General features: G+C 36.9%; 1 protein-coding gene across 1 annotated transcript in view; it reads right to left on the bottom strand.

Moving 5' to 3' along the window:
* Nucleotides 1–10,630, bottom strand: part of LOC113527682 (E3 ubiquitin-protein ligase rnf213-alpha) — a 37,322-nt gene extending 26,692 nt beyond the window's left edge. Inside the window, exons 1-12 of the mRNA XM_026915708.3 lie at nt 10,191–10,630; nt 7,873–8,003; nt 6,298–7,197; nt 5,961–6,205; nt 5,656–5,817; nt 5,080–5,273; nt 4,687–4,973; nt 4,319–4,563; nt 3,942–4,148; nt 3,387–3,579; nt 2,779–2,834; nt 874–1,036 (exon numbers count right to left, since the gene is read on the bottom strand). Coding sequence (XP_026771509.3) covers nt 874–1,036; nt 2,779–2,834; nt 3,387–3,579; nt 3,942–4,148; nt 4,319–4,563; nt 4,687–4,973; nt 5,080–5,273; nt 5,656–5,817; nt 5,961–6,205; nt 6,298–7,197; nt 7,873–8,003; nt 10,191–10,287 — 2,880 coding nt within the window. The 5' untranslated portion in view covers nt 10,288–10,630. The remainder of the gene's footprint in view (nt 1–873; nt 1,037–2,778; nt 2,835–3,386; nt 3,580–3,941; nt 4,149–4,318; nt 4,564–4,686; nt 4,974–5,079; nt 5,274–5,655; nt 5,818–5,960; nt 6,206–6,297; nt 7,198–7,872; nt 8,004–10,190) is intronic.
* Nucleotides 10,631–12,895: the final 2,265 nt, after the last annotated feature.

Here is a 12,895-nt window from a genome sequence, read left to right as displayed (position 1 = left end):
TCATTTAGGGTAGCAGAAATTGTGATGTGACCATTAGAAGGACTTTGCAAGGTTATGAGAACATCAGGGGGCCAATTTGGTTTGATGTGCAAACTTAGAAATAACATCTGTGTTTTTTTATTCTTTTTTCTTTTTTTTTTGATGTCCCACACCAACACTTATGTGGGAGTTTTCAGTGCAAATACTTTGTACCCTAACACATGTAATCACAAATCTACTTTCGAAAAACACTGCCACATCAGTTACCATACATTCAACAGCTTAAAGCATATATTTAGCTTGAGACCATTTCAGTTTAAAAAAATTTGTATTACATATATGAGTGGTGCAATGGAACACCCTAAAAATGGGATATTTAGACATTTTCTATTATATACTGTAGATCTTACAACTCCAGGCCTTCCTGAACTGAAATATGTTTCTTTCTTGCATGTCTCAATCACAAGTAGTTATAGTACTTAAAACTAGTTTTTTGTTTGTTTGTTTGTTTGTTTTTCGGGTTAAAGTTCTGCTAAAGTAAAAAAAAAATTTTTTTTAAATTGTATTTATGCTGACATGATTGACAATAAGTGAAATAAGAGTTCCTCATAATCAGTTTAGGGGGCTTCTGTATGCACATGGTCAGGAGTAATTCTAAATATATTAATGCACAATAATATCTTGATAAATCATATTGTATGCACAGAAACTAAAGAATATGTATGGTTTACACACAAAACTATGTGTACACACAGTTTTTCGTCTTTTTTGGCTGTTTGTCATAGTTTAGCTATAGAGTCTGACAGTTTTTTTTCCCCACACTGTCACATACAGTATATAGAACAGGAAAATATAGCTTTTGGAAAGAAAACTTTCTAGGTACAAAATGAGTACCTTTTCACTAAGACGTTTGTGCATATCTGTGACCAGACTGAAAAGTTTCAGACACTCCAGACAAACTTCATAATTCCATGTTTCCTTGTACTTTCGGCAAATTTTAGCCAAAAGATTTAAAGACTTTGTAAGGCAGAGTTCACCATAGTCATTATCTTTGAACCTGAAAAAAAAAAAACAGAAACAGAGAAAGATTGCTCATTGTGTTCTTTTTATTTTTGGAAGACTATATTGAAAAGGTTTGCGAACTCTATGGAGTTACCAGTATTTTTGCATTGGTTATTCATAAAAAGTGGTCTGACCTTCATCTAATGTCACAATTGTAGACAAACACATTCTGTAGACTAAACTAATAACACACAAATAGTAGTACTTTTTAAGTCTTTATTGAGCACTTTGAGTAGTCATTCACAGTGCAGCCTGGAAAAAGTAAAAGTAAGTGGCCCAATGATGATGAGAAATTCTGACCCATTCCACCCTAAAAAATTGTTTCAGTTCATCAATATTTTTGGGCTGTCTTGATTGAACCACCCTCTTTAGGTCATGCCACAGCATCTCAATTGGATTAAGGTCAGGATTCTGACTTGGCCATTCCAAAACATGAATGTTCTTCATGTATCTTTTTCAGCCATTCTTCATTTGATTTACTTGTGTGCTTTGGGTCATTGTCTTGTAGTATCACCCAACCTCTCTTAGGCTTGAAGTTATTGACTGTTGCACTGACATTCTCCTGTAAAATGTCTTGATACAGTTTTGAATTAATTGTTCCCTCAATGATTGCAAGGTGTCCAGGCCCTGAGGCAGCAAAGCAGCTCCAAACCATGATGCTCCCTGCACCATGCTTCACAGTTGGGATGAGGTTTTGGTGTTGGTGTGCAGTGCTTTTTCCCCACAAACATATTGTTGTGCATTATTGCCAAAAAAGTTCAACTTTTGTCTCATCTGTCCAAGGAACATTTTCCCAGAAGCATTGTGGAGCATCCAGGTGGTTTTTGCCACAATGGGTTTTTTTCTTTGGAGAGCCGTGGTTTCCTTCATGGTGTCTCTCCATTAACATAATTCTTGTTTAGTGTTTTCTGATAGTGGACACATGAACAAAGACCTTCGCAGTCTGTAGTGTTTTCTGCAGGTCTTTTGCTGTTACCCTTACTTTCTTTTTTTCTGCTCTTTCAGGATTAGTGTGATCTTTGCAGGACACCCACTCTTAGGAAAAGTTGCAACAGTCTTGAATTTCCTCCATTTGTAGACAATTTTTTTATCATAGTTTGATGAACACCCAGGTCTTTAGAAATGCTTTTGTAGCCTTTTCCAGCTTTGTGCATCTCTATAATGCATCTTCTAAGATCCTGTGAACGCTGATGTGATTGAGGCATGGTTCACACTAATCAATTGTTCTCCAGAAGAACAGATTTGTCAGTAACCAGACTTTGGGTGTCTTTTTTTAAAGGGCAGAGCACCTGCACAACCCATACTTCCAATTTCATCTCCTTAATTGAAACAACTGACTGCAATTAGCTTTTGGAGCCCTTGTCAGCACAGACGGTCTCCTTTTTCCAGCCTTCACTGTGAATGATTACTCAATATGTTCAATAAAGACCTGAAAACTACTAAACTATGTGTTAGTAGTTAATTGTGTTTGTCTATAATTGTGACTTAGATGAAGATCAGACCACATTTTTGTAAGTAATCAATGCAAAAACCCTGGTAATTTCAAACAATTCACAAACTTTTTCTTGCAGCTGTATTTGGGGAGCAGGTACAGTATAAGGAATACACAAGAATTCAGTTACTCAGTTTAATACTAATTGGAAAGTTTACATGTTAGTGCAAATTGTTTTTTAAATATCAAGGTCTTCTCATGTATTTTACATAGCTCTTTGATTAGTTTAAATAAAATTAATATACCTGAATTGTTGGTGTTTAGTCTTAGACATGAGATCTGAAAACAACAGCTTCAGTTCCTGTGACCGAACATGAAAAATGTAAACATCAAGTAAAGTTTTATTCTTTGCGTACTGTTTACATAAGACATCTTCAACAACTATTAATACAGTCAAAACTGTCAATAATGTGCATTTGGGGTAATTGTGTTTACTATGTGACATTTCTATGTGCATAGTTAGCATATCACTTTTTCCAGCATATTTCAACTACACACTTTCCCTTGACTTAATAAAGGGACGTCAACATTTTATATTTCCATAAAACCTAAAATAGATATTTATTATAATGATTTTTTAACAGCATCTGATTTGGCACTGAGAAATCTGCCTCTTGCAGTGACTCTTTAAAATGTTGCTGTCAAAATTCTCTCACTCATCTTTAATTCGAAATTGCAATAAATAAACAAACAAATAAATAAATACATCACATAATTAAAATGTCACGTTGTATTACTTTTGCATTGCTTTCATTTTGACTGTACAACAAAAATAAAATGTTTGATGTCACTGTCCCATGTATGCAGTGTAAGTGAAGCTGAGCAAATAGAATAAGTCTGAAGTTCAGCTTACCTCTTTGTCATGTTGCAGTGCTCTGCTGTCAAGTCTGTAATTTAGCATGACAAGAACATCTAGGATATCCACAGGAATCAAGGCTGTATATTCTGGCAAATTGTTGAAACCCAACACACACATCCATGAGCGGGAAAGTAACTGATCTATGCCAACCAAATGTTTATGGTCCTCCATGACCTTCATAAGCGCCCTGTAAGAAATAACAGGGAGGGAACCTTAACATTTTATAGTTGATTATTTTGCATTAACATCACATCCTGGGGTGTTTTTTTCCAATTATACTGTTGCAGGTTGCCAATATATACATATTTGCTTTATTAGAAACAACAGGTATTTTTATTTGCTTATAGTTGCATTTAATGTTGTGTTGTTCACAAAATGTTCACAAAATAAGCAATCACATACATTATATCACATACATTATATCAGCCATACATAGTGATTATACTGATAACAACATGCAATTAAAATACTTTAATCATGTGACTGAACAGATAGTCATTTTGAAAACACTTTTGTGAAGATATGATGTGACAGATCAAACATAATTACCTTGTGTATTGGGAGTCTGTAACATCAGGAATTTTCAACCCTTTAAGTCCTGCCCAAATATCAAACTCTTGTCTTGTAGACTGTGTGTTTGGCTCAAATGGTTTGCTGTCTCTCTCCAAAAGATGCAGCATAGGAAGAACAAGAATCCAGTTGGTAGTTTTTCTGTTACATGCAATCTGACAAAAAGTTCTGACTTTATCTGCAACCCTATTAAATAAAAAGAAACAAAAAATAAATATATTTAACATTTACAAATATAAATGTTTGTCTGTTATACAGTTCAACATGACAACAAATATATCTGCATGTTAATATGTTCAGCATATCAACTCTAACTATAAATTATCACAAACTACCTACTGAGGACAAATTCATACCATTCCTGTTGAAGAGGCTGCACCAACGCATCCCAGTAGGAAGTGAATTCTTTCTTTGACAGTTTGGGAAGACAAAGCAGCCAGCCAATATCAACAGCTGTTTTCTGATCTATGTGTAGATCATATTTCAGATAAACCAGCAGCAAGATCACCACTGCTCTTTGCTGATCTGATATGAAGTTATTTGTGTTTGTTTGAAGAGAAGCAATCTTGCCCTGCATGAAATCTGTGAGAAGTTTTTTCACCTAAAAAAGAGAATTGATGGAGTTTACTGCAAAAAAGATTTTGTATTAAAACACCCAAATTAAATTATATCTTTTAAAATATTTTAATATCTTTTTTAAATGTTTTTGTGCGGTGTATCATACCTCTCTTTCACCGTACTGCAGAGAGTGCCATAGTACTGCTTGTTCTTCATATACACGGGGATTTGAATAAGTTTCGAAGAACTGCTGGAGCTGAACAAAAAAGTTCCTCACATTTACCTTACTCCATTCATTAAGCATGTCACTGATTGTTTGCAACATGATCCATCCTGCTATATATCTTCCCTGCAATAAATCAGGCTTTGTTCTCAAAAGCCAGTTTCTGAATATTTCAACCACACCATGTGGAGGTTTTACACATATTATGTCATCATACTGGTGCCATTCCCCTGCAACACAAAGAAACAAATACTACTTTATTGCCCAGTTAAAAAGCATGGAAGTTTCCTATCAGTAAAAATTAAACACTTACAAAATAAAAAAATGTTTCAGTACCTTGTTGTGTAAGTAGGTTTTCTCTGACTGAAAGACATCGATTAACAATGACCCTTTCAACAGGTTTGTAGATATGTTCATATTCATATTTGCCTTGCTTGAGAACAACATATTTATAAGGAATACAATTCCTAACATTCTTCTTGCTAGTTTGTAGTTTTCCATGCACAAGATAACCATTGTTTCCTAAGTCTCTGTAGAGAGAGAATTTAGTGAGAAAAATCAGAGCTTTACCTAGATATTGATGTTACACGATTTTTTAAAAATTATTTTGCTATGTGTTCATGGCAATGCTAATTCATTCTAGTCTGCTCCAGTGCCGTAAAAGTAAAATATGTACATGTGAATGGAGGCTGAAGTAACATTAGCATATTGGAGGGCATTGTATTAACATCAGTCACTCACTAACGAAATGTAATGTGAAAAAACAATCCTTAATTACTTAAATATTAAGATAGGTAAGTATGAAGTTTTCTATTCAGGATATTTTTCTTATGCAATCAATCCATTAACCAATGAATGAAAGAATGAGAGAATGAATGAAAGTAAAAAGAGATGCTGTTTTTAATGACTTACCTTGTGATTTCCATTTTCAAAATATCCTGACTCCAATTCCCTGCTAAAGGACCCGATCTTATGGTAACAGAGTCTCTTGATGGGTCTATGTTAAAGTGTTTAGATAAGATGGCATGAAAGAAAATGGTGATGTCTTTGGGATCCTGTTGTTGGTTTGATGTGCTAATAGATTGAATTAAGAAACAAACTTAGCAAAACATACAATTACAAGAAATGAAACAAGTAAGAGATTCTGTTTTAATAAAAAAAAACTGTTTTAACAGTTAAAAAGGAAGTGAAATCTCTGGAGATTATGCAAAACATACTGGTTCTGGTTGCCCTTTTTCTTCTTTGATGATACTTCTTGAAAACCCACTTCATCATTTTGGTCTGCAGGGACATTTTTCTCCTGAGGCAAAGGCTTCTCAGTGTTAAAGCCTTGTTTAGGGGTCTCTTTGTCTCTTATCTTCTGAAGGTCATATGTTTCTTTTTTTTGTGCTTTGACGTCTTCGTGTTTAGTTTGATGTTGGTTGCCAACATTGTCTGCTTTGGGTTTTGCAGCAGTTCCTTCCTAGAGTTGGATAAATGTTCATGCAACAAAAAATAGATCTAAGCAAGTGACTAGAAAAAATGATAAGTTTTTTTTTTAAGAGTAACTCATACCTCATTATTATATGGCCCAAATAATTTCCTGTTCAAGGGGTTTTGTTGTTTTTCACCCTGTCCAGTGGTACATTGAAATGTGTGTGTTTCCTCTTTTGTGCTTTCAGTAGTATGGCTGATTGAAGGCTGCAGAGGAACTGGAGATTGCTGATTCAAGTCCTCAGTCTGTGCTTTGGCAAGGTCCCCATGAGAACTAGTATCAGGTGCTTTAGTGTTCCAGACACCTGAAGGAAGCAATATGTCAGCTGTGGAAGACAGTGTCTGACTGCTCAACACCACGTTTGTTGCTTCATTCACACTAGGCGGTGACTTGTGTTCATTTTGGTCCTTTATCTGTGGTTGAGTTGACAGGGCACACTGTACAGACTGCAACTCGTTATCTGGTCTGGGAGGTGAAAAATCATCTGTAGGAGACTCTGTCTTGAGATTGTTCATTGGATCAGGCTCAGAAGAGTTACTGTTCACTTCCATCTCAGCATGTTCTTCAGTGAGTTGGCACTTGACAGAGTCTGGCCTCACATTGCTCTGGCTGGATGCTTCAGATGAAGAGGACCTTATGCCAGGTGGTGCTGGAAATGACTGGATAGAGCACTCACTCTCCTCACTTCTTGTATTCCGTGGCAAAACATGTGTATTTGGAAAATCTGAAGAGGACATTTGATGAGACTGGAAAGACATTCTATCCTGGACATGGGGTGATGTCTGTGTGTTTTGGGAAGCTGTATCAATAGACCGCCTAACATTTCCTTCAGTTGCTTTTTCAGAAGACAAACTGGTGCCATCTTGTGGTACAGCTTCCTCGACAGTAGAGATTTTATTGGGCATTCTCTCAGAGGCATAACCATCTTTATCTTGATTTGTGTCAGTCAGTGATGATGTGAGACCTGGATTTGAAATTACCTGAGGAGAACAGAGAGCAACATAGCCCTTGACACTTTTTAAAATTTTCCCAACAGTGAAATTCTAGGACAGCAGCCATTTAAAAACCATGTTATGGATGACTTTTGACTCTAATTACAAGCTAATTACATTTTTAGATATTTTTAGTTTGGTGCAACCAACTCTGAAACTCACACGCAGTCCCACTTGCTTTCAGCTTTTCACCTCTTACGAAAACATTTTGAATGGTATTATTAACTATTAGTATGTTATTGGCAAGGGAACACAATCGTTTATCTATCTTTTTTAGGGGAAATTTGCCCAAAACCAAAACGCCCAAAATCAGTGAATCAGAAATTGCATACTGAAACCAGTCAGATCAATAAATGTGGCTTAGTCTTAGATGAGATACGGACAATTGGCTAATGGATTATTTTTGCCCCTTGTGCTTATAAGTGTCTAAGCACTACTAAACCCATAATAATTATGATAATTCTGACATTCTGAATGGATATGGTTATATTGCACTATAATACAAGAAGGAGTGACGCACAATGGCTGATTTTACTAGCAAAATGAAACATTGGACAAGGGGTGAGGTAAAAGAGCCAAGTAAAGTCTATATGAACTTGAGCATTATTATACTGTTTGGTTAGGACTCAAAATCTTCAAACAGTATATTTCACAACTGTTTACCTTTTCTCTGACTCTAGCTCCTGGAATCTCAGTGCAATGCTCTGAGGATGAATTGGCATCAGTGTCTGAATCTGGCTGGTTTTGTTTTCCCTCTTTATCTTGATGGACTAGTTGTTCTGGGGACTTTCCATCTGCAAAGGAAACAGTTCATTAATGTAGGCTTACTCCACAGAATTTTCCTTGTCAAAGCTGTGGTTTCAGTCTTTTGTGTTTTTTTAATTCACAAACATATGAATATTCACCATCCATATAATAAAGTTCAACATATTTATAGGCATTTATCACGTTGTAATATTACACATTAGACCAGGGATGTCAAACACATGCCCTGTGGACTGTGGACTGGGGCCAGCCTATAAATCACCTTATGGACCATAATTAGATTGAAATATACAGTATGTGTGAGTGTATATATATATATATATATATATATATATATATATATATATATATATATATATATATATATATATATATATACACTATATTACCAAAAGTATTCGGTCACCTGCCTTGACTCATATATGAACTTAAGTGCCATCCCATTCCTAACCCATAGGGTTCAATATGATGTCGGTCCACCTTTTGCAGCTATTACAGCTTCAACTCTTCTGGGAAGGCTGTCCACAAGGTTGAGGAGTGTATTTATAGGAATTTTTGACCATTCTTCCAAAAGCGCATTGGTGAGGTCACTCACTGATGTTGGTCGAGAAGGCCTGGCTCTCAGTCTCCGCTCTAATTCATCCCAAAGGTGTTCTATCGGGTTCAGGTCAGGACTCTGTGCAGGCCAGTCAAGTTCATCCACACCAGACTCTGTCATCCATGTCTTTATGGACCTTGCTTTGTGCACTGGTGCACAGTCATGTTGGAAGAGGAAGGGGCCCGCTCCAAACTGTTCCCACAAGGTTGGGAGCATGGAATTGTCCAAAATGTTTTGGTATCCTGAAGCAATCAAAGTTCCTTTCACTGGAACTAAGGGGCCAAGCCCAACTCCTGAAAAACAACCCCACACCATAATTCCTCCTCCACCAAATTTCACACTTGGCACAATGCAGTCCGAAATGTACCGTTCTTCTGGCAACCTCCAAACCCAGACTCGTCCATCAGATTGCCAGATGGATAAGCATGATTCATCACTCCAGAGAACGCGTCTCCACTGCTCTAGAGTCCAGTGGCGGCGTGCTTTACACCACTGCATCCGACGCTTTGCATTGCACTTGGTGATGTGTGGCTTGGATGCAGCTGCTCGGCCATGGAAACCCATTCCATGAAGCTCTCTGCGTACTGTACTTGGGCTAATCTGAAGGTCACATGAAGTTTGGAGCTCTGTAGCAATTGACTGTGAAGAAAGTCGACGACCTCTTTGCACTATGCGCTTCAGCATCCGCTGACCCCTCTCCGTCAGTTTACGTGGCCTACCACTTCGTGGCTGAGTTGCTGTTGTTCCCAAACTCTTCCATTTTGTTATGATAAAGCTGACAGTTGACTGTGGAATATTTAGGAGCGAGGAAATTTCACGACTGGATTTGTTGCACAGGTGGCATCCTATGACAGTTCCACGCTGGAATTCACTGAGCTCCTGAGAGCGGCCCATTCTTTCACAAATGTTTGTAAAAACAGTCTGCATGCCTAAGTGCTTGATTTTATACACCTGTGGCCAGGCCAAGTGATTAGGACACCTGATTCTGATCATTTGGATGGGTGACCGAATACTTTTGGTAATATAGTGTATATATATATATATATATATATATTAACACACAGGGTAACCTGGAGCCTATTCCAGGGGACTAAAGGCACAGGAAACATCACATGGCACCCATATACACAATGGACAATTTGGAAATGCCAATGAACCTACAGTGCATGTCTTTGGACTGGGGGAGGAAACCCCCAAAGCACAGGGAGGATGTGCAAGCTCCACACAGGCAGAGACAGGAATCGAACCCCGAACCCCCAACAGAAAGAGAGAGAGATTGCTAAATGGATGGATGTTTTTAAAGTGCTATACTTCTAGGAGGCAGAATAGAGCTTTAAACTCGATAGGGCTATAAAGTGAGTCTGTGTAGCCTATATATACATTTAGACTAAACATAATGAACACAATTAAGAGGAGTGTTCTTGGTCTCCTAAATGTATTTATTTTATTTTTTTTCCCAGTCCACTTTCTCAGATCACATTTAGATTACGATTTATCATAAGGAAGGCGTGGGCCTATATATCCCGACAAATTTTAAAGCCTTATACCAATTCATGTAGATAGTGCATTAGTTACTGTCATGTAAAATGACAGAAGCAGTCGATATAAAATCCCTCACCTGTAGTTTTGCTTGGCTGGTTGCTCAGTCTGTGTCCGCACTCGGGGCAGAAGCGGAAAGACGCCGTTACAGCCCACTGACATTCTGGGCACTGCATCTCCAAACCAAATAAATAACAACTGTAGCCGAAAAGCCACTAAAATCAACCGAGGCAAATAAACACAACTCCTAAGCGCACTGAATCAACTGCCATACTTGCGCAAAAGGTTTTGCTATTCTGTTCTATGATGCTGTCAGTCGAAAATACCAGAAAAACAATTAAAAAGGCTTAAAATCTGATGTGGCGCCCGACAGCTTTCGTGTCTTGTGATCCACAGGCGGAGAAGCTCCGACACCAAAGCTGGGCAGAAGTAACGACCAAAACAACTACATTCCTAAAGAGTATGCCAAACTAGCACAGTGCTGAAATGGACTATAGATCAGACACACTGTTTAGTAGGGTAGTAGGCTAGTTTAGGACGTAGTCTAAGTTTCGATTTCCACAGATGCGACTGCTGGCTTTCGTTTTCTGTCTCATGGGTGTAGGCTTTCGTTCTTTCTTTCTTTTTAATCAGTTCATCGAAAATCAGTTTTCCTCTTATTCAAGTATACAACAGGTGAACAACGTGTGTATACTATACAAAAACATCTGAAAGCGCCAGGGGATCAGTAGATGAAAAATAAAGAAGTAATAAGAAAGTAAACCAAATAAATAATAATAATAAAATAAATAAATAAATAATAAAGCTAATAAAGAGTTACACAAATATCTTGTAAACCCTAAAATAACTAGTTTTAACAACTTTTTGTTAGAACATTCAGAGATTGAAGGAACGTATTGTTTGAGATTTACTCTAAAAAAGTATAACTTTTTAGAGATAGCTCTAAAAAGTTAGGTTTTTTTTTGGTAAATTTTGATTTATGAATGTAAAATTTGGTTAAAATAATAAGCAAATTGATCAAATAAATTTGAGAGCAGACCTTTCTGTCATAGTCAGTGAAACCAAACAATACATTTCTCCAAAGTAACAAAAAATTTAGGATAGATATGATCAGCAGTAAAGTGGGATAGTTTACTGGGTGTAGGCTTTCTGTGTCAGGAGAAGGGCTTTTAACCACGTCAGCCTAATTGGCAGAGGAGAAATAAACCCTATGTGCACTTTAATAAGATGTTTCATAAGATGTACATCCATTATATCCCTTCACTTTTCCACTCTCCACTTACTGTGTTTTAAGACTCTCCTAATTACCCAGAACCATGCTGCCCCATGTATGGTAGACTAATGTATGAAAATCTTGAAAAATGATTAAATTACACACATCTGTACATGCTTTGAACTAAGTTGTTGTTTATGTTTTTCTTATAGTAGTCCATTTTATTTGTTTATGCATCATAAATAAGTGATATATACACTGGCCAAAAGTATGTGGACACCTGACCATCATACCCATATGTGGTTCTTCCCCAAACTGTTGCCACAAAGTTGGAAGCAAACAATTGTATAGGATATCTTTGTATGCTGTAGCATTAAGATTTCCCTTCACTGGAACTCAAAGGCCCAAACCTGTTTCATCATGACAATGCCCCTGTGGACAAACCGGGCTCCATAAAGGGTTCCTTGGGTTTGCCAAGGTTGATGTGGAAGAACTAGAGAGGACTGCACAGAGCCCTGACCTCAAACACACTGAACACCTTTGTATTCTCCCACCCCAAGATTTTTGGGGTCACCTTCCTGTTTGATGATGACCACACCCCCCTTATATAATCTCACATGAAGTCATAATATTTCTATCAAGCAGTTTCACTGCAAGAACTTAGTAACACAGTTTTGACTTTCACTTATTACTTTCACTTATTTTCAAATCACATGATGGTGGTAGACATTACTGTCAACTAGTATCAGTGTTGTTATGGTTGTCAGAGCCAGCAGGGCCCCGGGCCAAAGGGGCCCCCATCCTCCTAAATTCAGAAAGTGATTCATGTAAAATAATAGTTTTAAAGTTCAGTAAATGTAGATGTTAAATATAAATCTATATGTAAATGCTAAATATTATGTAGATATTACATGTAAATGTTAACTATAATGTAAACATTAAATGCAATTTTTACATATAAATCTAAACATTAAATATAAATGTTAAATCTAAATGTTTATGATATAAATACCATAGTAGCTACCATAGCTACTGTTTTGTGTTACACCAGCCTTGCTTTATTTCTGGTTGGAGAAGTTGTAGATTAATGTCACTCTGTACATATAGGGCCCCAACGAAGACTGGACCCTAACTGGACCCTAAGTCCAGCCCTGAAGGTTATTATTTAATTATCACTCTTGTAGGCCTAATTGACATGGGTTAATCTAAAACTCAATAACTAAAAAAACAAGTATAAATAACGTTAACTTTAACTGCTTGTTAATAAAACCAGGAAGTGATGTTAATATTAAACACATTGTTTCATCTGCATCAGGATGAGTGGAAAGTTCAGAAATAAAAAGCTCTAATGGCTCAAATAAATTAATGTGATGGTACATATTTGCGCTGTTGTTTTTAAAATTACATCTGTGCTGTGATCTTAACCGGTTTCCTTAGAAATTCTTTTACTCTGGAAGGGGTCTCTGAATGCAAAATTTTGAGAACCCCTGATCTATGGTATTAAATGCTGCATTTGTGGTGCATTATGAGTGGTAATTTCTTTCACTGTGCGAAGTGGAGGAATTAGTTTT

Source organism: Pangasianodon hypophthalmus, chromosome 12 (genome assembly GCF_027358585.1).
Source record: "Pangasianodon hypophthalmus isolate fPanHyp1 chromosome 12, fPanHyp1.pri, whole genome shotgun sequence".
Classification (NCBI taxonomy): Eukaryota; Metazoa; Chordata; class Actinopteri; order Siluriformes; family Pangasiidae; genus Pangasianodon; species Pangasianodon hypophthalmus.
The sequence above is the reverse complement of the archived record's forward strand: the minus strand, read 5'-3'. Positions and strand labels throughout refer to the sequence as shown.